At 36.2% G+C, this 24,769-nt stretch overlaps 5 protein-coding genes across 5 annotated transcripts; 2 read left to right on the top strand and 3 right to left on the bottom strand.

Moving 5' to 3' along the window:
* Positions 1–49: 49 nt before the first annotated feature.
* LOC100635053 (autophagy-related protein 2 homolog B-like) lies at positions 50–17,891 on the top strand. The gene is made up of 37 exons (XM_003384382.3): positions 50–281; positions 1,016–1,190; positions 1,265–1,307; positions 1,368–1,492; positions 1,661–1,757; positions 1,881–2,044; positions 2,392–2,646; positions 2,751–3,627; positions 3,728–3,875; positions 4,007–4,078; positions 4,134–4,316; positions 4,543–4,652; positions 4,777–4,943; positions 5,054–5,156; positions 5,363–5,534; positions 8,790–9,114; positions 9,266–9,399; positions 9,508–9,741; positions 9,833–10,084; positions 10,207–10,287; positions 10,445–10,551; positions 10,686–10,846; positions 10,911–10,984; positions 11,031–11,309; positions 11,446–11,524; positions 11,831–12,039; positions 12,237–12,320; positions 13,377–13,676; positions 13,844–14,011; positions 14,063–14,206; positions 14,358–14,424; positions 14,511–14,686; positions 14,740–14,822; positions 15,106–15,227; positions 15,361–15,515; positions 15,942–16,118; positions 17,495–17,891. The coding sequence occupies exons 1-37, from the start codon at positions 114–116 to the stop codon at positions 17,720–17,722; spliced, it is 6,498 nt and encodes a 2,165-aa protein (XP_003384430.2). The 5' UTR covers positions 50–113; the 3' UTR covers positions 17,723–17,891.
* On the bottom strand, positions 5,546–8,478 carry LOC109580431 (uncharacterized). Its single transcript, XM_019993547.1, has 5 exons — positions 8,212–8,478; positions 7,900–8,023; positions 6,587–7,780; positions 6,306–6,429; positions 5,546–6,217 (listed from the first exon to the last, which is right to left on the bottom strand). The coding sequence occupies exons 1-3, from the start codon at positions 8,464–8,466 to the stop codon at positions 7,293–7,295; spliced, it is 867 nt and encodes a 288-aa protein (XP_019849106.1). The 5' UTR covers positions 8,467–8,478; the 3' UTR covers positions 5,546–6,217; positions 6,306–6,429; positions 6,587–7,292.
* A 132-nt stretch (positions 17,892–18,023) lies between the features above and the next one.
* Positions 18,024–19,056, bottom strand: LOC105316842 (retina and anterior neural fold homeobox protein 2-like). Its single transcript, XM_019993492.1, has 3 exons — positions 19,044–19,056; positions 18,710–19,002; positions 18,024–18,620 (listed from the first exon to the last, which is right to left on the bottom strand). The coding sequence occupies exons 1-3, from the start codon at positions 19,054–19,056 to the stop codon at positions 18,084–18,086; spliced, it is 843 nt and encodes a 280-aa protein (XP_019849051.1). The 3' UTR covers positions 18,024–18,083.
* A 712-nt stretch (positions 19,057–19,768) lies between these two features.
* On the top strand, positions 19,769–21,752 carry LOC105316841 (sodium channel modifier 1-like). The gene is made up of 6 exons (XM_011412066.2): positions 19,769–19,847; positions 19,895–19,965; positions 20,225–20,313; positions 20,415–20,473; positions 21,158–21,426; positions 21,476–21,752. The coding sequence occupies exons 1-6, from the start codon at positions 19,797–19,799 to the stop codon at positions 21,579–21,581; spliced, it is 645 nt and encodes a 214-aa protein (XP_011410368.1). The 5' UTR covers positions 19,769–19,796; the 3' UTR covers positions 21,582–21,752.
* Positions 21,753–23,469: 1,717 nt separating this feature from the next.
* Positions 23,470–24,763, bottom strand: LOC109580434 (ubiquitin carboxyl-terminal hydrolase 15-like). Its single transcript, XM_019993551.1, has 6 exons — positions 24,665–24,763; positions 24,541–24,613; positions 24,193–24,453; positions 24,001–24,143; positions 23,757–23,908; positions 23,470–23,712 (listed from the first exon to the last, which is right to left on the bottom strand). The coding sequence occupies exons 2-6, from the start codon at positions 24,588–24,590 to the stop codon at positions 23,566–23,568; spliced, it is 753 nt and encodes a 250-aa protein (XP_019849110.1). The 5' UTR covers positions 24,591–24,613; positions 24,665–24,763; the 3' UTR covers positions 23,470–23,565.
* Positions 24,764–24,769: the final 6 nt, after the last annotated feature.

Here is a 24,769-nt window from a genome sequence, read left to right as displayed (position 1 = left end):
GTACTAGGTTAATAAAAGGCGTGTCTGATGGGCGGGCTTATCTTGCATACATACACAATGTCTGTGTCTTGCATAATCCATAAAGTGTAGTTTTTCCTCTTTTCCTTCTCATTATGCCCTGGCCTTTCTTCATACCCGAATTTCTAAAGAGACGTGCCTGTCGCTACCTCCTGCATCATTACTTGGGCCAGTATCTAGGCGGGAAGATCAGCCTAAATGACCTCAGCATTGACTTGTACAATGGCACAGGCTCTCTCAGTAACGTACCACTCAATGTGGAGGTGAGGAGGGATTTATAGGGGAGGGTTGGTCCTTATATACACCTCCAAAAAATCTTACTAAACCTTAAACCATACAAGAGGGTCTTCTAACTAAGATTAACTTAATTGTAGGCGTACATGTACATGTATTTCTTTATTATTATTATTATTATTATTATTATTATTATTATTATTGTGCCTTTATAATCTGATTGATAAAATTAAAGTCTTAATTAGTATTACATATGCAACTTTAATTGCTTTTTTATTTAATTATGAATCATCTACAGTATCTCAGATGTACAAATGTATTATAGTAGTTATTGATTGCCATTGTGGCTATTTCGTATCTACATGTACATGTACATGTATGCATGTATGAAACTCTTTTTTGGTATTGTTATTAGTGTGTGTGTTGTGTACTGCCAAATTTCCTTCTTTTGTCATTCATTAATGAGCGATTCATTTTCTGCATAACTTGATGCTAATGTTTACTTGCAAGGCTGCATGGTTTATTTTGACATGTATAATTATCTGTTCCTCTTACCTCTGATTAGCTCTCCTATACCATGTACACATCCTTAACTTATGTATTCATTTAATTGTTGTAATGGATAAAGTAAAAATGCAATTCTTTGACCATGTTTACTATGTACTGTAAATAACTCAGACTATCCATGCAGCTTTCCATATGTAATTATATGTACATATATTACTATTGTATTAACTATTGTGTCATTGTTTTTTAATAAAAGGCGGTCAATGAAGTATTGGATGAGATAAGTGCACCTGTTCGTGTTGTGTCTGGTTATATCGGGCGGGTCTGTGTATCAATACCTTGGTCTGCTCTCATGAGAGAGAGCTGTACTGTGGAGGTGTCTGGATTATGCATCACCATAACACCATCCAGTGTTCATCACGGGAATCAAGGTTAGTGAAGGAACGGATGAGAGGAGAAATTGTCATTTGTGGAAGTTGGAGAATAATTTTTTATTATTTTATAGTGGCCTCGATGACCGACTCTTTGTTTTTCAGTACAAGCACAAGGTATGCTTTAGTTAAATTATTTGAATAACAGTACATTTCTCTCTCTCTCTCTCATTTTAGTCAGCAGCTTGCTGAGGAAGTTTTGAAGAGTCCATTGGAAGAGGATGATGATGATAGAAAAGATGAAGTTGGAGGAGGGAGTGGGTTTGAGGGTATGGATGCTCTTGCAAAAGCAATTGAAACAGGTTTGAAAAATAAAGAGTACTCTCTCCCATTTTCTCTTATTATCAGTACATGTACATGGACATCTCTTAAATTTCATTTGTTTTTCATGTATACTCCCACACTGTAATATATATGTACATGTATATTTATCTATTTATGTTTATTTATTGCATATACTGTACATGTAGTGTTACTGAAGGTTCAGATTAAGTTGCTTGACACAACAGTCAGTATATGTCACCAATCTAAGGACAAGTGGAATGGACTCAATATAAAGATAAGCAGGTAATGAACGCTCACACACACACACACTGCAGTGTTTAAAGTATATTATTAATACAATCCCCTAGTACACACTTTAGCTGTTTAGGAATATGAGTTCAATAAGATAATGTCTTTTTTATTTAGGATTGAGTTTTTTGATGAGGTAGCTAAGATGGAACCTGATGAACCTGATGAAAGAGACTCACCTGATGTCGCCTTACCCGAGCAGAAAGAGTACGCCAAAAAGATATTCCAACTATCAGACCTTCAAGTTGAGCTAACGAGTAAGGATACTAGGGGCATGTCAGGTAATGATAGAGGAGGATGAATGAGAGGGAGAAGGGATGGGATAAAGATATGTACACGAACATGTACACATGCATTAACTGTATTTGCTGATATACAAATCATTGTACATGTACATGTACATTATATGAATCTATATTATTATAATAAATAAGTTATTTGTATGTGTGTATGCATGGGAGCTGCTGAGTGTTTGTGTACATTTGGTTTGGCTGCTGGTTCGTGTACACATATTGTGTATTAGTGCTATGATCCAGTAAATAATGTAATACTTTAATGTAGTTGAATTGTATGTGCTGTACAATTAAAATACTACTCAATGCAATGTACATGTATTTCTCACTACTAGACTCACTCTTTGATGAAGCTAATCCTCCCTCCATATATACTAATGGTGGCACTCCTGTGGCTTCTGCTGCCGGTGATGTTAATGTAACCATACGAATGAGACAAATACCGGAAGAGGAAGGAGGAGGAGGAGGAGGAGGAGGAGAGGGTGAGCCTAAACTTGACATTGAAGCAAACATTGGAGCAGTTCATGTTTTATTGTATCCTAAGCAATTACACCAACTCATTGACTTGGTCACTGATATATCTGATAAAGGTATTTATAGTATGCATAATGCATCTATTGCTGATGAAATGAGCTCATTAATCTATTTTACTTTTCATCTCTTTTGTTCTCCCTCCCTTTCTATCTCTCACTAGTTAAACAGTCAATACCATCCACTGACTATGAAGCAAAGAGAGGGACAAGAGGAATGAAGGAAGGCCCCCTTGCCACTGGTTTCAACAGACCAATCCCCCAACAGGCAATGAGGACTATAGAGACACAGCTAGCCGAACACATGGAGACACAGAGGAAGCTGAAACAAGCCGAGAGAGAGAGACAGCAATTGGATCCCTGGGATCACATGAGCAGCTGCAATAAGGAATCACCGGCCGCCAATGATGAAGTATTTTACTCGTTTGATTTGAACTCTGAGGAGCAGGAGAGCACTATCAGGACTACAAGAGGAGCTGGGCCATTTGGAGGAGGAGGAGGAGGGAGAGCCTTTAATCAACAAACTATAAAAACACGGCAGCCATTAATGAATCAGTTTCAGCTGGGAGGCGGAGTCGGTTTACAGCAATTATCAGGAGTCTCTCCTCTGACACTCTCTCCTTCGTCATCTCCTCTCAACAACAGAAGAGGAGGGAGCAGGAGAAAGGGAGAGGAACTAGCAGGTGGGGGTGGTGGGGGTGATCTCTGTCGCTATACACTAGTGTTTAGTGGCTTAACCTTAGCACTACTGGAGGCTAACCCAGTTCATACTTACTCTTCATCATCTTCTCGAGGTAAAGGAGGAGAGAGCTCTCTTCTCATGCAAGACTCTGAAATGTTTCTAAGTGCTCAGTCTCACGTTGGGGCCTCTCCTCCTTCATCTCTCTCCACTGAGGAGTACAGGAGCCTTGATGAAGGCGGACTAGACCCTGTCAAATACTTTGAGTCTGTTTGGGACATACTCCATGGAAGAGTCAACAAGTACAACGTGGGGCGGTACCAGGAGCAGCTGGGGAGGGTCTTACCAACAGACCATCTCTTGTATGTTAACAATTGGAACTCTCTCCCTGTTCTTCATTTTCTTTGTGATAATGTGTAAATTTAATAAATTTAATATTCTCTCTCCTCTGTCTTTCTCTAGTATGTGGATGTCAACAGTTAGGGTTGGTATAGCTACAGTAGGTGATACTGTTGATGTTGATGTGTCCATTGCATCATCTGAAATATTGGAGTTCTTGTATCACAACGAAGCAAGTATACCTGACATCAAACCAGTCTCAGTCCAACCGGTGAGTCAATGACTATTGAAATGATTACAGTTATACTTGTATGTGTTATAATATTTATGTATTGTACAATGCTGCTAGTATTTATGCATTTTTGTCATTTACATGTTCTACATTTCATTAATTTTTTTCAGTTGGTTCAGTTAAAAGAAGATAGCAAGAATGCTAAACCAGCTTTGAAACTGAAAATGTACTCATCAAATGAAGTGAGAAAGAAATAGAATTTTTATTATTATTGCTATAACTGTCTTTATTTTATAGTTAAAAGATTCATCAGTTACCACTACAACCATTGAAGCTCAGCTATTACATGTACATGTTTACGTCGACGTCACACTATTAGACAGGCTCCACCCATTGCTCCACCCTCCTAATCAGAACACCACTGATCATCATCACCAGGGTCTTGGACTAGGACCTTTAAACTCAGACCTACACGCACAAGTACATATGTACATGTACATATACATGTACATATACATGTACTAGTTAATGAGATTCAATATGCATTAGAGTAAGATACTGTATCAGTAAAGAGACTGAGAGAAATCTATTTCGATAAAATTTCAATTACTTTCTCTTCAGGCTTATGCATCAATTGCAATTATATAATTCTAATTGAGCCTCTAAATACGCCAGCTTCATATGATGTAATTATTTCTTTTTGTAGCTCACTCCGCAAGCACTCTTCACTCACGCCATGGCAACAGGCTCCGCCCCTAACAAGGAGCAGAGACTCTCATTAAAAGTATTGACTGACTCTGTATCACTCTCACTGAGGTGAAAAAAAAGAATATTATTTTTATGGCAATTTGTCATTATTTTAAAAATTACATTTCTCACTCCTTTTAAATAATAATAATTATTATTATTATTACTATTATGCTTATTATTGTTATTTTAGGTTTCCAGTTGCTGATTTAAGTCATACAGTGAGGCCCCCTTGGTACCGGACTCCTCTAAGACCTGAGGTCTTGTTCCTTGATGTCTCTTACCTCTCCTTCTATTGCACTTCAGTATCACCCTCACAAAGAGCAACAGCATTTAATGTACACACCAAAACACTCAACGGTGAGTCATTTCAAGTTAAAATTGACCAAAATTCTTTAGACTTTATGTGCTTACTTTGTAGCTACATGTACATTTACATGTGTTTTATCTGCATTTTCTTAATTCTATAGCTTATTTCAGTTTGGATGGAAATGAGGATAACAAGGAGCTGTTTCTTGTCTTAGGAACTGGAAAAACTGAAACCAACTTTGATAATGAGCTCAACATGACAAGGTATGCATCCACAACACTAATAAATTGTGAATATAATACATTTTATAAACATTGTTTAAGTCCTACATGTATTTCATTTTTCGTTAGTCTGTTACTTTTATTTGTAATACTAGTAGTATGTACATATACATGCACTTTTTCTTATCTTTATTCTTTTTCTCCTTCCCTCTCTCTTTCTCTCCTCCTCCCTCTCTCCTTTCTCCTAGTATTCGTGTCACTGTTAATCAGTTTGATGAGAGTCCATTGGACGAATTACCACTTGACATGTCTCCTCTCTCTCAATCTGATTCTGATTCTGATGAATTTGATGTTAAAGTTCCTCATAGCAAACCATCTCCTTTCTCACAAAAGAAAGACTATTTCTCTGGCATTGGAAAGGTACATATGTGTATATTTAACTTGGATAATTATATTGGGATGTAAAATATGTATAAGTGTAGTAGATACAGAGGTAAATGTACATGTATGTACAATGTAGATGTATATTCATTATTCAGCCAAAATTATTAAATACAAGTATTTATTCTGGTTCACCACCTTCTTCTCTATTTTCCTGTTGAGGCTCTTGTATTTCACGATTTTCAGCATTAGGTATTAATGGTTTTTTATCCCCTGCATGGCCTTTTTTCATTTTCATTTTCTTCTTAATGTACACTATCAGACATGATATAATAATACCACCCAAAACTAGAATTGCTATGACACCAATGACTATTTGATATATGTACTCATTATTTTGGCTTCTTGAAAGAGATGCTGAATTTGAGTTTAACTTTAAGAATCCGTTGTCATCGGGATAAGGGATCATTAGTGAACATGAGTAGCTCCCTTCATTTTTACTTGTCAGCTTGTTAATCTTTAAGGAGCAAACTCCAGCAGAAGAATCGTAATATATGGAAATATCATTCTTGTGGTCCACAGGACTAGTGAATTGCCCACAGTATCCTAATACGTTGTGTTCAATGAAAATTCAATGAATCCATCAGCATTAAAAAGGTTAGGGTTTAATTCGCAGTCGAAAATATGAGGGTTGTTAGTCTTTAGCACTATTTTAGGGTCATCTGAAATGATACGTGTAGAGAGAGTAGTTATTCACAGCATTTATCAGTACATGTTCATTGTACAATGTCACTTAATGATAATACTTACCAACAACTTTCAGTGTTATCTTATTATTAAAGGCTACAACTACATTAGAACATTGTGGGTCAGAAAGACGATATGATAGAGAAATGATGTGCTCCCCAATCTTAATGTCACTCTGAACTTTTACCTATGATGAGCCATAATAGTGATTAATAATGATTTCAGAAATGAATGTTTGGTTACATTGATAATAAGGCTTGCACAAATAACATGAAATTGAATGTACTAATTAGTACTGGTATTGTGATATTTACATGTACATGTAGTCGTGTACATTAACTTACCATTAATGTTGTATTGTATGTGTCAGTGAAGTTATACTCCAATGGTATACCTTCCTTAAGTATAGATACTTTTTTTCTCTGCATTTGTTGTTGAGCAATCAGTAGAAACAAAGGGCAGGTTTCTAATTGTTAGAGTGAAGAACCCATCATCATTACTCTCCTTCACTTGACTCTGAGACACCAGTACAAGAGAAGAATTGGTACATGTTGTGTTTGCTTCATCTCTAGTGATACACAGTGAGAATGATTGTGTCACCAAGTATAGGAACAGTAGGCAACCAAGAGAGACTGCAGAAGTCATCTTGTTTGGCTTATCCTTATTAGGTCAAAATAGGTGTGTCTGCTGCTATGTCCTGGTGAGACACGCCCTATTTAAGAACTATGAATTTTATCAGCAATATTTGAATATTCCTATGCTATTATTGAATTTTCCTATGCTAATAAAATAATTATGTGTTGCTGCCACATGTCTGTGAGAAGTAAAAGCCTACTTTTTCTTTGGTCCTGATTTTGGTCGACAGTTGATTGTGTCTGAAGAAAATTGTGTAGTCTTTTTTTATATTCCTGCTATACTTACATGTACATGTACATCATACTTTGTCTAGTATCAAATCCTTTTCCATTTAAAAGATAATATTATTTTATTTGATAATAAAGCATACAGCTATTGCATACAATAAAAGTAATGTTTGCTGGTCTCTCACTGTCAGCCTGGTTCTCTATCAGGTAGTAGTGGCTCACCAGCGCCTTGTTCATTATCTCTTTCACGTTCATTCTTAAAGAACTTGCGATAGCAGCAATATGTAATTAGGCATATGATGCCGACAAAAATAATGGCCCCTATGATTCCAAGCACTATTTGGTATATATGCTCCTTATTAGGTGAAAGCTCTGTTGATTCTGAATAAAACTTTAAGTATCCATTGTCATCAGGATTCGGTATCATTAGTAAGCACGAGTAGCGACCTTTGTTTTTGCTTGTCAGCTTGTTAATTCTTATAGTACAAACTTTGTCATAGTAAATAGTAATATCATTTATATGCTCCATAGGACTAGTGGTGAATTGCCCACAGTATCCTATTGTGTTGCCATTTAATAAAAATGCAATCAAAAAATTGAGGTTTGGGATTTTAGAACTCCAACTACAATGTAAGGTGTGAGGATCATTAGTCTCTGTCTGTAAGTGTGGGTTATCTAAAAAGATAATGACTTAGAAACTGTATATATACATCCCATGCAGGGAAACGACTTTCTGCATTAAATAAGCTAATATCTATCACACTCCTTTAATTTCATAATCCACATTATCTTACCAATAACTTCCAATGTTATATTGTGAGTCATGTTTGCTGACACATCACAGCATTTTTGATCATAGACATCAAGGGAAATAGAAATATCGTACAAAGCACTAGAAAGAGTCTCATCAGTACTGACCTGTTGAAAATTGAAATGTTGGTACAATAATATTTAGCTAGTATTTTAGGAATTGGTTTTGTAGGTAGGCTCAAGCTTTATTTTTCAGAATATTTACATTTTACCATGTTATAATGTGTACCCCCGGTATTTATATAATCACAGGCAATGATACAGTCTTGTACATGAATATGAATCACTTGGCTTACCATCATCATTGAATTGTCACTCTCATTGAATTTGCACGATATTTTTTTAATTCCCATTGTTGCAGTACATTCAGGTGTTATTGAGATATTAGTAGACACTAAGGGTAGTTCCTTTATTGTTAGATCAAAGCCATTACTGCTATCATCCTGAGACATCAGAATAAGAGAAGGATTGGTACATCTTCCATTTCTAAAGACACACAGTGAGAATGATTGTGTCACTAAGCACAGTAAGAGTAGGCAACCAAGAGACATCTTGTTTTGTGGTGAAGTAGGAGTAACTGCTTTGTCATACTTTTATATACATGCAATTCCCGTGCCAAAACATGTAACTATGTCAATAGCAGAGTAACACCTGTCCCATTAGTTATTTTAATGAATCATAAATTTTATTGGCTACTACTGATTGTTTCAACAACTTTCTGTTTAGTGATCATGTGACTCTATACTCACTTGTTAGTAATAGTATAATGATAATTAATACTCATTGTAGAATGGCAAGAGTGTATGCGTATGTATCAATTATAAAAAAACTGTTCTTACATGTATTTTATTATTCATTTCTCTATCATTTCTAGTCCCAGAATGGTTTATCCTCTGATGAGCTCCTTCTCCCTGCAACTCAAGAAGAAATGGCTACCTTTAAGTCTCATTTACTCTCATCCTCAACCTACTCTGTATCAGTCTCCATTCCCTCCCTCTCCGTTCACATACCCAGTCAGGCATTCCTTCAGAGACTGTATAACAGATTTGCTGTTGATCTCTCGTTATGGGAGCCAGCCACTCCAGCTGCAATGGAGAGGGCAACCGCCAGGAGTCTCTTCTACAGTAATATGGACATGCTACAACCAGCTGTCGCCAAGGAAGAGAAATTTAAACTATGTAGATCTGTTCTCAAAGAAGGTACAGTATCTTTCTCAAACTGTTTTCTTAATGTTTTCCCTCCCTCTCATTGTCCATCTTATCTCTTTCTCACTGCTCCTCTTACATGTACATGTATATGATATGTTTTTCACTCTCTCTCTCTCTCTCTCTCTCTCTCTCTCTTGTATAGATTCATGTGATGAAGACACTGATCATGATTCACCGAGTGGCAGGGTTAGTCCTGATCACACTCCTTCACCAACCTACCTCTCAGTCTCTTTGAATATTAAAGAAGGACAAATATCACTAGCTCTACCAGTAAAAGTATGACCATAATTGCTTACATTGTATAATACTAATAAAGCATTAGGCTTGTGTGCATAATTTATAAAAACATTATTATTGTAATAACAATTGTATTTATAATTATAGGAAAGTCCCGATACTGAGCCATCTTGTTATACATTTAATGGGAAGGAGGGAGAGGGAGAGGAGGAGAGGTCTAGTGACCCTCGTCTTCTTGATTTGAGTCCACAGCGTGTCCACTCTCCCTCTTCCTCCGTGCCCTCTCAAACTGGTGTACTCCTCATTGAGTTCAATGGAGGCTCCATTTGTACTGCATTGGATTATAAGGGAGAGACCGGATGCATTGTACTCTGCATTAATGTAAGATTGTACATACATATATATGTATTGTAGTTGTGATTTGTAAAGTTACTTTCAATTTTTATCAAAATTCATTCATTGTTCATTACAGGTTGATGAAGTTGAGGTTCAACATTGTGCTAGAGTCACAAGAGACATACTCTACCCTCCTCCCTCTCCCTCTCCCTCTCACTCCTCCTCTCCCTCTCACTCCTCTCCTCTCCTGATAGACACCAGCTCATTGCTACTGTCTAACATACTGAGGCCCATGACTGAAGGACTACTGGCCACTGATGCTAGTAGTGATGAGGCTATGCTGTCTCTTTCAATTGAGAGTAGAACTGAGATCAATGCTAATAGAAAAGTACAAATGGAATACTAACTAACTAGCAGCTTATAGCCTTTTTATAATCAATGCCTATTCTTATCGTTGACTGTGTGTATATCATAATAATAATTCATTTATTTATATGTATGTATTTGTAGGTTCATAAATGTGCTGTAAAGGTTAGTCAGACACTGTTTGAGTTTCATGTCACATCACTTGAGGACAGTTTCATCAAACAAGTGAGATCCTCTTACTTTTATCATCTTCACTCATATTTCATTTTATTGATGCACATACATGTACATGTACATGTATTATTTCTTCTTGTTCTTCTCTCCACCTGTTCATTCTCCTCCCTCTTGTTCTCTATCACCTCCTCCTACCCTCTCTCAATAGGTCGGTGATATGTTTGATTTAAGAGATGATCACGTTCCTGGCTATGACCCACCAACAGTCATCACTGAATTGCATGCATCACTTCTGGACTCAGCTGTACAATACAAGTAATAATAATAGCAACAATAATAATAATGATAATAATGATAGAAAATAATTTACCACTACAATAACATGTACGTAATGTACATGTATATGTAATATTTTTTATATTTCTTATAATAACTACATATTCTTATAGGCCATTGTATATACCCACACATGCTGTTCTCTCGTTGGAGTCTTTGAGAGTATCCAGTACACTGGTAACTGGTTCACCATTGCTGGTTGTTAAAGTCCTGCTGGATGATCTCACGCTATCAATCTCTGACAAAAGACAAGACAAAATTATCCTAAGAAATGGTTTGTTTGAATCTCCTTCTTTTCTCATCTCTTGTCCCTTTCTTACTCCTCTCCTCTCCTACAGGTTTTGTTAATGTAATGGAGATGGGTAGTATTGATTTCATACTGAGACTATGCAATAAGAATGACTCAACTGAAGTATGCAAATCATCATTACCTGTTGTATGCTACCCTGTACATATAGTTTTCATCAAATGTCCCTGCGGTTGATTTCCAGTGTTCTGGATCAGAGCTACAGTTCATGATGTGTGTAGACTCTTGTATTGTACTCCGGGACCTTCTCGTATACCTCTCAGAGACCAAAGACTTATCAGCAGGAGACACTATTGAGTGTGCCAATGAGACTATGTATGATACTGAGCCTATCAGTAATGGAACTGGTGCTAGCAGTGGAGCTAGTAATGATACTATTAATGATACAGCTACTGATACCCCTACTGGAGATAGTGGTAGAGTAGATGAGGTCAGTTCTAGTGTCTACACTAATGTCTATTGTATGTTTTATAATGTATGTGCTTCACTATTATGTACAATGTATGTGTACATACATGTACATGTATATGCATTCATGATTTAATGATGATTTTATGCTCTTGTAGCCTGTGAAAGAAGTTGGTGATTTGATCAGTGAAGCTATGGAGGACTTTGATGATGTAGGAGACACTGGCCATGGATCAGGTGAGTATCTCATCCGTAGCAGCTAACGCACACATCAACTATAGAATGACTACCTTAAGGTTACTTTTAAATGCGGGTACTATTAATTGCGAATTTTGCGTTTGGGTTAAAAATCGCAATTATTAATACGCGCAATTATTAATAATGACATCATAATGCCATATAACTATTAGTAATAATTACTTAATCGCAATTTTTAATACCAGCAAAATCTACCTTGTGCTAAAATCGCAAAATTTAGTACCCGCAATTAAAAGTCACTCTAAGGTATTATGGTTGTATAACTTTATTTTATTATTAATACAGTAATACGTAGTCCTACAGTTAGTGAAGAGAGAGTGGCTACTACTACTGCATTTATATTCAGTTCAGACTCTGAAGGAGAAGAGACTGAAGGAGAGAGGAAAGGAGGAGGAGGAGGAAAACAGAAGAAGGCTGGTGCAAGTATTGATGATGAGTGGATCTTTGATGAGGATGACTATTGTATACTGCCCACACTAACAACAGCTAAAGTGGTACGTGAGAGCCCCATTAGTAGTAATGACACTGTAGAAATATAAAATGAATGATTAATAATTAATAGCAAAATAAAATGGGACATAACAAGTTGATAATAAAGCTTTTTGTGTGTACTGTACGACCACTTTATAGTTTTATTATTTATCCAAGATATTTGCCTAATTTAAAAAAAATTTTAATTTTTTTATTACAGGGGCCAGGATCAGTTCCCGTTGTGAAGTGTCTGTTGAGTGATGGAGAAGAATTGAGAATCATTGATAATTATTTTGCTGTACCTGTAAGTCAGTTTAATGTCAAAATTTGGGTGTGTTAATTGATTTTCAGAAATTGGTTTATTTTTAAAATGGTCATAACTCGAAAAATTCAAGTCGGAATCAGCTCAAACTTTCTGCACAGCCTAAGTTCATCAATATGTATCAGAAAATGTAATAAAAATTGGAAGTGATTTCGGAGCCATTTTTTGGAAAAACCATGGGCTATAGTACAGTGATTTTTTCAGAAATTGGTTAATTTTTTAAATGGTCATAACTCGAAAAATTCAAGTCGGAATCAGCTCAAACTTTCTGCACAGCCTAAGTTCATCAATATGTATCAGAAAATGTAATAAAAATTGGAAGTGATTTCGGAGCCATTTTTTGGAAAAACCATGGGCTATAGTACAGTGATTTTTTCAGAAATTGGTTAATTTTTTAAATGGTCATAACTCGAAAAATTCAAGTCGGAATCAGCTCAAACTTTCTGCACAGCCTAAGTTCATCAATATGTATCAGAAAATGTAATAAAAATTGGAAGTGATTTCGGAGCCATTTTTTGGAAAAACCATGGGCTATAGTACAGTGATTTTTTCAGAAATTGGTTTATTTTTAAAATGGTCATAACTCGAAAAATTCAAGTCAGAATCAGCTCAAACTTTCTACATAGCCTAAGTACATCAATATGTATCAGAAAATGTAATAAAAACTGGAAGTGATTTCGGAGCCATTTTTTGAAAAAAACCATGGGCTATAGTACAGTGATTTTTTCAGAAATTGGTTTATTTTAAAAATAGTCATAACTCGAGAAATTCAAGTATAAATCAGCTCAAACTTTCTGCACAGCATAAGTACATCAATATGTATCAAAAAATGTAATAAAAATTGGAAGTGATTTCGGAGCCATTTTTTGGAAAAAACCATGGGCTATAAATATTTAGGCACATTTTAGCTCAAAAATGAAATCAGAATCAACTTAAAATTTGTTTTAAAAAAATAGTTGACCATTTATGCTAAAAATTAAAAAATTATTTTAATTATAATAAAAGCATGCATGTACACGTATTTCTTGTATCTTGTAGGATGAAGTGGTTGATCAGTTAAAGAGACCCCAAGGCTACCCCAACCCTGAGTTCATATACTCACTGAGGGAACTGACCATCATATGGCAGCTGTACGGAGGACGGGATTTCTCTCTATCCTCACCCTCTCCCTCCTCCTCCCTCTCTCCTCTCCTCTCGGCAAAGAGATCAATGGCTACTGATGCCAAGACTAAGAAAATGAAGAAGAATGGAGGAGCTGGGATTAGAGGTGACTTGAAGAGATCAGTTGGTGGAATGGGGCGGGACCAAAATAAACTGGTCGAGATTGAAATAAGCAAAGTTAGTAAATACAGCTAGTAATATATACATGTACATGTACATGTATGTACACAGTGACATTATTATTGTAAAGTTTTTTTGCCAGCAAATTACATGTATTTCTCTCTTTCTAATTTCTCCATCTCTTTCTTAAATTTCTGTGTCACTTTCCCTCTCTCTTCCTTTAGTTACGTGTTCAACACGAGACCTATCCGTCTGGTTCCCACGAGTCCTCGCGGTTCGTTGTCCTAATACACGACATTGAGATAAGGGACAGACTCTCTCAATCACTTATCAACAAGTTCCTTTATCAGCACTGCACGGACTCACTACCTAGACAGTCCCTTTCTAACATGGTTAGAAAATATCACACTACCTCTAATTTTACTCTCTTTTGTCGTCCTCAGTTCTCACTAAAGGTTTTGTTCACACTCCCTGAAAGTGAAGGAACTGATGTACCCTCAACTACACAGTCTGTCTCCCCCTCTCTCAACGGCTTAGAGGCATCAGTTAGACTGTCACTCTTACCAATACGACTCAACATTGATCAAGTAATGGATGCACTCTTGCACTGTACATGTACACATTGTATCTAATACATTATTTATTAATATCACATTTAAAAGATTAATACTATGTGCTTAATAAATAAAATAGGCAAGATCCCACATCATTACACTCACTCTTTCATTCTCTTTCCAGGATACATTCCTGTTCCTACATGATTACTTTCAGCAGCTGGTACCAGCAGCAGCCCCTAGTGAAGAAGGTAAGGTATTTACCAATGTATAGTAGCTGGGTGCTTTGTGAAAAATAATTTTTAATAGTTTTTTATTCTCTATTTTTTGCTATTAGTAATAATGACTGATTATTCTCCTCCTACTCAAAAACGAAGCAATAAATCAGGTGAGAAGAAGACAGATCATGTCCAGTCTCAGCCGGCGAGTGTCTTCATTAAATCCTTTGTGTTTTATCCTGACGTTCCGATACGGATTGATTACGAAGCTAAGAGACTTATCTCAGAACACCTGGTAATATAATTATACTCATCATGAGATTATCATGTGACTCTCACGTGATATAGGGAACATTTGCTGGCCTATTGTTGGGACTTAGTCACTTGGATAACTCTGAAGTGACTCTTAAAAGCATCACATACAAGCAAGGGTAAGGAGGGCCCACTTTACTTAAGTGGACTGTGCATTTGTATGTCAGTCATGTGTTAGTATGTGTATCTAACAGTACATTGCAGGTATTCCACTCTGTGTGTAGTTTAATGCAGTTCATGTTAATGTACTATCGCATAACTGTCAATGGAATATTAGTACTGCATGTACATGTGCATGTCACTGGCAATAGAGAATGCTATTATTCTGATATCTTATTTGTGTGTTGGTACATTAAATGTATATGTGTAGGTTATGTTGTTCTCTGTTTTATTATGTTTTAGTATATTGGGATGGGATCAGTTGTTTGAGAGAGTAGCCAATGAATGGTTGCAGGACATTGGTAGCTATCAGTTACCAAGGATACTCCAGGGAGTTGGACCAATGTACCACGTCACACAACTATGTGAGGAACCTCTCTCTCCCCCCCCCTCTCTCTCTCTTTTTCTCTCTCTCTCTTTCATTTTTCCTTCGATCTATTTTATAAATGTATTCTTATTCTTTTGTCTCTCTTTTCTCACTCTCCCCCCCCCACCCAGTTCAAGGTGTAGTTGATCTGTTTTGGCTCCCTGTTCAACAGTATCAGGAAGACGGTCGCATTGTCTGGGGTCTACAGAGAGGAACCTATTCATTCGCAAACTCTTCTGGTGTAGCAGTTGTTGAATTGACTAACAGAATACTCTACTCAGTACAAGTGAGTGTATAGAGACTCATTATGTTGGAGTAATAGCATACTCCATGATCATACACTAGTAGAATCCATTATTAGTTAGTACCTAGTAGCACTATTATAATTGCATATCACATCAGATCATCTACCATGTGACATGAGGAAAAACAGCCCTGGCTTATTGCACTATTCAATATATTCATTCAACCTATTATACTATCAGTCAAGCTATACTTTAATTACAGTGTCTCCTCTTAGTGCTATTGCCTCTTCTTCATTACTTACATGTGTATGTAGTAAGCTCTTGCAACAACTTAATCTTGATAGGGTGTCTTGCTCTTTTCACACACATTCTTAATATAATAGATTCTTTACTATTAGTATTATTTCTAGCAATGCTTAAATTAGACATTACTAGTTATACACATGAACTTTGTTGTATTTTTTTAGTCCTTGGCCCAGACTGCATTTGATATGGTTAGTCCCATTGAGAGAACTAATGGCTCATCCATTGAAGGGGTACAGTATGTTAACAGTGTCCCTCCTTCTCCTCCTCTTCCATCCGGTCCTCACCAGTCGGCTGATCTAAGGGAAGGATTTGCTAATGCATACAATATAGTGACAACAGTTAGTTCACACATGCACTCTCTACTGTACACACAAAGTGGCCTTTCTATGTAGACCCTACCACCAATCGATGATTAATGTCATACAATACAATGTACATGTATGTCTTGAATGAAGCATTTAATGTGTTTTGGATTTACTTTATCTCTATCTGTATTCTATATTTCTACTATTTTATTCAAAAATGTATTCACTGTATTACTGCTATTGCACACACAGCACACTGTATCTAGTAGCTACTCTACATGTACCTTCCTTTCCTCTATCTTCCTCCCTCTTCTACCTTTCTCCCTCTCTTCCTCCCTCTACCTTTCTCCCTCTACCTTTCTCCCTCTACCTTTCTTCCTCTCTTTCTCTCTCATTATCAACAAGGACATTATGCTCTTAGCCTGTAATTGATTATTAAGATAAGGGACAGTAAACAGCTGCTCTCTCTAGTATTAACGTGTTTATTATGTATACTATACACGGAAAGTATTAGCTTATATTGCATAGTATTAACTCTTGTGTATAATTAAAAGTGCTTCTGTGCCGTATTGTAAGTCTTTGTAGTGCATACTTGTCGTTTTTTAGGGCATCATATGGTAACGGTGCTAGACGGGGTTGAATTGCAATTGTCTCATTTTGATATTTTAATGAGCAATCCTTTATATTGTTTATTAAGCCCCTTCATGTGACAATGGTTGGTTTAGGCTGTTTCTGGCCTGTTCACTACTTGAGACTCATTTGTAGCAGATGGAGGGCCTCCTCCCTTTTTGTACAACAGTATAATCTGTCCTTTATAAATTGAATCTCTAAGATATGAATCACTATAGTTTTTGACACTGCTAGTGTGTGATACTCTATGAAAACAGCTGGTTTTCTGGTGTGTGTACATGTTATAATCCTCTGTACATGTACTGGGGGATTGTGTGTTATAATGTACATGCCATCATTGAATTGCCATGACTGGCCAGTTCTACACCACAAGCAGAATAAGTATATAAGTTTCAATAATTCTGTACTATATGCTATGGGCTTTGTAACAGACTCTGGAGGTTATATTCTGTACATGTACGCATCCTGACAGTTGTTTGGATATTAGCTGAACAAGAATAATTAATATGTATTTAATTGTTGGCCCTGATCAAGACTGGTGCTATTAATTTGTAACTGGAGCAGGTAAAGCGATAGAGCAATTAGCATTAGTCTATTGTCCCTCTCCTTGTTGCCCTCTGTTCAAAGTGACTCTACCTTTAATCTGCCCTTTCATTTCCTCTCTCTCTCTCTTTCTCTATTTTTTATCTCCTTCTCTATTCTCTCATATTTCTCTCTCTCCCTCCCTCCCTCCTTCCCCCCCTCTCTCTCTGTCTTTCTCCCTCTCTCTCTCCTCTCAGGGTTTAGGTCATACTGCCAGAGAGTTCTACCAGGCTGCCTCTACACAGCACACTGATCACGGTGTCACAGGAGCAGTTGGTGGCGTTTTGCGTCACATTCCAGGTAACATATTTCGACCGATAATTTTTGCTTCGGAGGCGACTCGTCACGTCTTGGGTGGAGCAAAGAACCAGTTTGTTCCAGAGGCTAAGAGAGAAGCGGCCGAGAAATGGAAGACGAAACAATAAAATTATATCGACTCTATCTATTGTAATATTTTGTTATTATCATTGCAGATTTGTTGTTGTATTATAATATTTTGTGTTACTTATTATGACTGTATGAAATCAAATGAGCCGTATATATATATATCCACATAAAGTTTTATATTATGATTACTTATTTACCGTTTCTGTCCACATTGTTAATTCCAAAGCCATGCATGCACGTACACAGTTAATGTAGTTTTATGTCATATTTATTTTTAAAAGAAAAAAAACAGTTAAAATATGTAGATTATAACTACACTATATACACAAGTTGATTGTGATCTGTACGTGAAATAAAACTTTCACATAGTTCACATTGTTTGTATGTCTCTTCTATCAACTAATAGCTATAGGTAAAATGAGATCCTTGGACTGAGGCCATGGTCACACTTGGAGGAGGAGTGAGCTCCATTATAGGGAGAGCAGCAGCATTGCTCATTGTTGGCGTGGTTGGAGCAAAGAACTGATAAGGAACTGGCGTCGTTGCCATCGTGACTGCAGGAACAAAAGTTGCAGGAGACATGAATGGTGCCCCATTGGGATAGTAAGGTATTGGAGGAGGAGCAGTAGGAGTTGCTGATGGAGTATAGGGAGACCAAGCTGAAGGATGTGATAGGAACTGTATAGGGGAAACACCTGCAGTCTTTGGACGGGGCGGCATTGCAAATGTAACTCCTACTGGAGAGGAGTATGGATGACTGATGTTAGGAAACTGGATTGGATGAGGTCGCTGCATTGGTGCCGGTGTGACCATCATGGTATCAGTTGTTGTACTGCTGTAGTTAGGATTAGCAGTTACTGTAGAAGAGGCTGGGGCACTGCTAGCTGTTGATTGAGAATGCTTCTTGAGTTTCACTCTCCTGTTCTGAAACCAGTTCTACAGACAGAAATATATATACATAATGCATATGCAAGCAAGCATAGCAAGGAGTTTCAATGCAATAGTCCACATGCAGTTAATCTTACATTAACTTTCTTCTCACTCATGTCCAGCTCTTCTGCCAGATTGTCCCTCATGAGTTTGTCTGGATATGGATTGGCTTTGAAGGAGTCCTCAAGCTGTTTAAGTTGATCTGTGGAGTAGACAGTCCTGTTTCTCTTCCTTTTCTTTGATCCTGCCTGGCCTTCTCTGTCTTGTTCGAGAGGAGGAGATTCAGTCGGATCGGGGAGGATTATCAAGTCCAAGTCGTCTTCTTCCTCTTCTTCTAAAGAACGTTTTAGGTCTAAAAAGAAACCAATGACTGGAGAGCAGCCCCACCCTCAGCCTAGCTGCATGCGCACTGCTTGCTTAGTTACTTACTCGTCTTCTCCATGATACAATTGTTGTAGCTTTGGACAGCGTGAAAAAGAGTTCTAACTGAAGGCAGCAGTGATTTCAGACTGGGGTCTAGTCAACACTCTTTGGATCTAAATGACGCAAGGCTATCCAGTTTATAAAGGCTGGCGATTACGTGCCAAAGGAGACCGTCTGTTAGCACGTGGCTAATCAGTACAGCCACATTTTCATTGGACAAGTTAGGATTCCTTTGTTCTGCTACTCGCAACTCATATGAGAAACAAACCTGTGAAAGAAGATAACCACACCTAGAAATTGCACCTATACATAAAAAATAGAAAAATATTTTTTGGTGAGGTTTAGACTATTATACAACAGCATTAGCTGTAGGCATTGACAAATGTATAAAGTATTCCGCTAGGCTGAGCCAGGGAAATTTGCAGGGAAAATTTTAAATTAATGATTTTAAAAATAAAATTATTTTCCCGGCAAATTTCCCGGGAAAATTTTTAATTAGTCTAATGATTAATTTTTTAATAAAATTATTTTTGGGAAATATTTACATTAATGATTTTTAAAATAATTATAATTATTTCCCAGCAAATTTCCAGGGAAGAATTATTTTCCTGGCAAATTTTCCCGAGAAATTTGCCAGGAAAAATTAATAATTTAAAAATTATTGCCCGGGAAAAATAATTTTTCGGAAATTTTTCCTGAGAGATCACCAGAAAAAAATGAAAAAAATTGATAATACTTTTGTGGGTGTGGCTATAACAAATGGCGTTCAAACTGGTTGGTGATCAATATTCAAAGATTAGACAAGCTAGAGTAAGTGTTTATTCTTTAATAGTTACAGTAGCATGAATTTCTCCTAGAAACGCAGAGTAGACCATTTGTTGGCTGGTCAGATACCTGAGAGTGAAGTGTTGAAAATGAGAGATGGAAGGTGAAGAACTTAGTAAATTGTTTACCTTAAGCCTACTATTATTTGCGTCTACTAGTTTTAGCGAAATCAGCAAAAGTCATGTTTAGCGTTACTAATTTTAGCGTTTTTAACAAAATTAACTATAAATAATAACTATTATAATGAATAATAATTATTTTGGCGTCTATTTAATTTAGTGATTTAAAGCTCTCTCGCTAATATCGCTAAATTTAGTAGACGCTAAAAATAGTAGGCTTAAGGTATATATTTTTGCTATTAGGTTTGCATGTACTGTATGTAGTAGCAGGCCAGTCTTTGATACTCTAATGGTTCTGTCAGTTCATAGGAAGGGAAAGAAGCACATTAAAGGTACTATGTTATTACATTACTTTATGGTTTTAATTTGATCCTACTATATGACAATTTAAATTTAAAACTAATAGTAAATGATTCTATAATGTCATTAATAGCTGTTCTTGCAAATATGAAACGTAGTCTGGAAGAATCTCAACCTGGTAAAGCTGAGCAGGTATATACATTTGAGGATGTCATATAAGCAGCCCTCCCACTTAGCATGCTAAGTGAGCTAATACAGTACATGACATTTTGAGCAACTTTTAAAATTCATAAAAAATCCAATTTTGATTGGAATCAGCTGAAATTTTCTACACAATATAAGAACATGTATGTCTATCAGAAAAAATTATAAAAATGGAGAAATCTCTCCTAGCCATTTTTCACAAAATTTGGTGTTGACCAAAGGCTATAGCCTTTGGTCATTGGCCCAATTTTTTAGTAACTTTAAAAATTTGTAAAAAATCTAATTTTGATTGAAATCAACTGAAACTTGCTACGCAACATAAAAACATGTATATGTATCAGAAAAATTATTAAAATGGTAAATTCTCTCTTTTTCATTTTTGGCAAAATTTTAACATCTGGACCAAATACCTTGTATTCATAATACATGGTCTTTTGCACAATTATTGATTAACCTTAAAAAGATTTTTAAACAACTGCTGAATTAACAAAAAATTATACAGCCAAAAACATGTATATGTATTTTAAAAATTTTCTCTCCTAGTACTTTTATGGTACTTTTTCAAATTTTGTGAGCAATTTTAAAATCCACTGACAAGAGGGTGCATGAACACTAAACCAAAGTCTTGTGGGAAACCCTCCATATAACATGTTTTAATGTCATGTTTTGTAGCCATTACTAGCTCAGACTCAAGCAGCTCTTGACCATGCTCTCTTTAGCAGCCAATCTTCTTCATTATCATCATCATTTGAGAAAGAAGGCGACATCAAGGAAGGAACTGATACCTCTAAAAGACATGGACCAGCCCATGACACAAGTGACTCTGCTGTGCCAAAGAAAAAGCAAAAAATGTTGCAATCTCAAGATAAAGCATGCGAGGTAGAAAGTGACAAAGTAGTAACATCATCAAATATTAATAGTGATTATAACAGACTCCGCAGGTTAGGAAATAATATCATTTTATTGATTCATCTTCATATTAATTTATAGTTCAGGATGGTTGCCATTATCTGATGGTACGTGGATTAAAGATCCACAAGTTGAGTTTGATAGTTCAAGTGATGATGAAACAAGTGATGAAGGGAAGACAGAATAAGAGAGAAACTTGACTGCAACAACAATGCCAACAAGCCTGCTCTACATGAATGATTGCAATGAATTTAAATGAAGAAGACGAATGGTTTATTAAAAGATGTTGTCACATGATAATGAATTAATAATAGTAATATGTCACATGTTTTTGATTGATGATGTCTTGTGTTCGGAAGTATACGGAAACCAGACGGAGCGTCAACTTATCCGCCCACTTTAGTTATTGCTAGCTGCGCTGGAGTCGAGTGGAGAGAGATGTTGTTCTTATTAGAAACATGTGTTGTTGGTATTTTCCTGGGTATATTTATTCGTGAACTTCTCGCCATTTACCCGGATTATGACGTGCCTTACCTCCTTACTTTTAGCATCCTATTCAGAGCTAGTCATGGAGTAGTTCACCGAGTGATGTGCTCATGCATGAACGTCTTGTTGTTAATGGTTCCGTTCGGTATTCTTGGCCTTTACTTATGCATATTGACTCGTACACTGCTCACCATTTTCCCGGACTACAACGTACCACTAACGGATTTATGGTCTCTTCCACTACCAGACCTAGGTATGAGGATTCTTCCATCGATGATTTTGACTCTTGTCATTTGGGTATTATTATCTTTCGTATCATTAGTCCTTTTCTTCAGTATGCCATGGAAAGCTAGTTATGGGGTCTTTCGTAGGAAGAATAAATTTAACAAGCTTTATGTTCTAATAAATGCTATCATAGCTCTAGTGTTGGAGTTATTTGTGTTTCTCTTTATCTACAATGTTTATGCTGTTGAGTTAATGTCTTTTTTAAAACTGGTCCTGTTTTTTCCTCTTCTGACATTTGTCATGTATTCATTTTTTCAAGGTTACATACTATCATTGGATCTATATGATGCATTCAGTACATTTCATATTGCTATGAGGATTCTGTTCAATGGTGTCACTATACAACACGGTTTTTGCCTTATTGCAGTCTGCATTTTTAAACCAAATCAATTGAATACTGTCTTTGCTAGTATTGGATTAATGTATCGTTTTTGGGTTGCTGCAAAGTATACTAACTTGCTGAGAGGACCACTTGCAGAGCAAGAGCATGCACGTCTTCAACATCCAAGAGACGATGGTGATAATGGTGATTTAGCGCTACCTCGAAATAATCCTGGCAAACATTTTCATCAAGATAAAGATGATGGTACCAGAGAGAGGTATCAACCACAAAAATCTAAAGAAGACAAATCCTACAACAAATCTAAAAGTTTTCTTGTGGTAAATTATGACCTCTTTCATACTTACTGGATAAAGTTGACACATGTCGAATTGGCAGTTGGCTTTTTCATGACAGTTTTATACCTTTTGTTATGCTACATGTTCGTACTTTTTTCTTCTAGATCTACTTATGCAAGCATTTTTATGCCTTTCATTTCCATAGTTAATGATACTATGGTTACCTTTACATAATTATTTGTCATTTGTGACAGGTGTTTATATTATAATAATTTAATATTGTAGTTTTTCTGAGATTTATTAGAGACAGATCTAAACCATTATGATTTTTATAAAATAATTAAGAATTTAACTGATGACATTAAGTGTTGTTGACTAAAATATTTTTAAACAAGAAATAGAAAGAAAAAAAGAACATGACTCATGTCATAACTTCATAGTCAAGTTTGATAGTTCAAGTGAAGAAGAGGAGACAGAATAAGAGAGAAGCTCAACTGGAGTGTGAGTGAGTCTATAGTCTTAAGTCAAGAAGAGACAGATCACAATGCCATAGAACACCTTGACGTTGATTTATTACAGCATTCTACATGTTATTTGATACATATTGAATTATTGTTTCTCGTTGCAAATGCTAAGTAGTCTACAAAATTTCTTATTATGATTTTAAAAATAAAATTAATTAACCAATGCATCATGAAAATTTAATGATAATGTTTGAATTTAATGTTTAAGTGTTCTCTGTGCTAAAAACATTTTAATAACAAGTACAGAAAAAACATGGCTCAGGACATAACTTCATAATCGGAATCATCATTAGTTGAAGACATTGGTAAGTTGACTAGATGCATGTAGTAATACCTTTCCCTTGGTTTTGAAATGTCATCTTGAAAAGTCCATTTGCCACCTTTCTTAACTTCAAGAATAAGTGTCTATGTTGAAAATTAATACACTAGTTTTTATTAGAATGACTTACATCATTGTCTTCCACAGAGGAAGGTGATTTATTGTCTCCCATGGTGTCCGTTTGTTTGAGCAATATCTTTTTGTCAGAGCGTTGAAGCCAAAGTCGTGCCTCATTCATAGCAGGTACGTCAAGGAGTTCCTTTAGCTTCTCGATAACGAATGCTAGGAAAAGGAGAGCATAGAATTATGCATGCTCTAATATAAGTTCCTGCAGTGGAAATGTGTGTTGTATAAAATGCTAATATTACTCTTACCAACTGTATCACTTCTGCTGACTTCATAATCAATTTTACCATCATCTGAGCTATCAGGAAAAACGAGTTGAACCAGTACAGTTATTGGGTATACTTCCACCATGAGCTTTCCAATTGCATGTTTTCGAGCCTTCACAACTTTTCTACAATGATCCATATAACATTTAATATAAAACACTAACAAGACTATACCTTGACAGTCTCATTGATTTTTCACTAATCCCATACCACTGTATTAGGAGGTCCCAGCCAATCTCAGGGATCAATATGTAGTCCACGTTTTCCGTAAAGTCTTTCTTCATCTTGGTTGGTTGAAACTTGATAAACTTTATAAGAGTGAAGTTAGTGACAGGCCCAGGATGAGAGCTTCTGTTGCAACCGTCAATTCCAACTCTGAGGGCAATGTCAATGAACTTGGTCCACTTCTCGAACCAGTGGCTACTAACAAGGCACCTGGAAAACAAATAAGGAAATTAATTTAGAAGAAGTTAGTCTTATAAAAAAGAGAGCCCATTCCCACACTATAAATATTAGTATTACCATATGTCATCCTTCACTAGTTTTTGTTTCATCAGTGAGTTTATAATCATTTTCTGTTGATAAAGTGGAGTAACTATATTAAGAGCGTAAAGTAAACAATAAATTGAATTAGCTACCTAATTACCTGTAACATTTCTAACAACAGCTAATTGTTGCTCTTGGCCGCGTAGTAGCTCATCCGTAAGCTTTTGCTGCTCCTTAATACGAAAAATAGTGTCATCAAGTGCAG

Source organism: Amphimedon queenslandica, unplaced genomic scaffold (assembly GCF_000090795.2).
Source record: "Amphimedon queenslandica unplaced genomic scaffold, v1.1 AMPQUscaffold_13492, whole genome shotgun sequence".
NCBI lineage: Eukaryota > Metazoa > Porifera > Demospongiae > Haplosclerida > Niphatidae > Amphimedon > Amphimedon queenslandica.
Note: the sequence above shows the minus strand (reverse complement) of the source record. Positions and strands in the feature narration are given on the sequence as shown.

Excerpts from the sequence above, each read along its gene's own strand:
- LOC100635053 (XM_003384382.3), top strand. The coding sequence starts at position 114 with ATGCCCTGGCCTTTCTTCATACCCGAATTTCTAAAGAGACGTGCCTGT. Across the intron at positions 3,628-3,727 it reads TTACCAACAGACCATCTCTT|TATGTGGATGTCAACAGTTA; the intron begins GTATGTTAACAA and ends GTCTTTCTCTAG. Across the intron at positions 3,876-4,006 it reads AACCAGTCTCAGTCCAACCG|TTGGTTCAGTTAAAAGAAGA; the intron begins GTGAGTCAATGA and ends AATTTTTTTCAG.
- LOC105316841 (XM_011412066.2), top strand. The coding sequence starts at position 19,797 with ATGGCGTTCAAACTGGTTGGTGATCAATATTCAAAGATTAGACAAGCT. Across the intron at positions 19,848-19,894 it reads CAAAGATTAGACAAGCTAGA|AAACGCAGAGTAGACCATTT; the intron begins GTAAGTGTTTAT and ends AATTTCTCCTAG. Across the intron at positions 20,314-20,414 it reads GGGAAAGAAGCACATTAAAG|CTGTTCTTGCAAATATGAAA; the intron begins GTACTATGTTAT and ends TGTCATTAATAG.
- LOC109580434 (XM_019993551.1), bottom strand. The coding sequence starts at position 24,590 with ATGATTATAAACTCACTGATGAAACAAAAACTAGTGAAGGATGACATA. Across the intron at positions 24,144-24,192 it reads AAATCAATGAGACTGTCAAG|AAAAGTTGTGAAGGCTCGAA; the intron begins GTATAGTCTTGT and ends GGATCATTGTAG. Across the intron at positions 23,909-24,000 it reads CAGCAGAAGTGATACAGTTG|CATTCGTTATCGAGAAGCTA; the intron begins GTAAGAGTAATA and ends TCCTTTTCCTAG.
- LOC105316842 (XM_019993492.1), bottom strand. Across the intron at positions 18,621-18,709 it reads TGAGTGAGAAGAAAGTTAAT|AACTGGTTTCAGAACAGGAG; the intron begins GTAAGATTAACT and ends TTCTGTCTGTAG.
- LOC109580431 (XM_019993547.1), bottom strand. The coding sequence starts at position 8,466 with ATGTCTCTTGGTTGCCTACTCTTACTGTGCTTAGTGACACAATCATTC. Across the intron at positions 8,024-8,211 it reads GTGACAATTCAATGATGATG|GTCAGTACTGATGAGACTCT; the intron begins GTAAGCCAAGTG and ends AATTTTCAACAG. Across the intron at positions 7,781-7,899 it reads TATAACATTGGAAGTTATTG|ATAACCCACACTTACAGACA; the intron begins GTAAGATAATGT and ends TTATCTTTTTAG.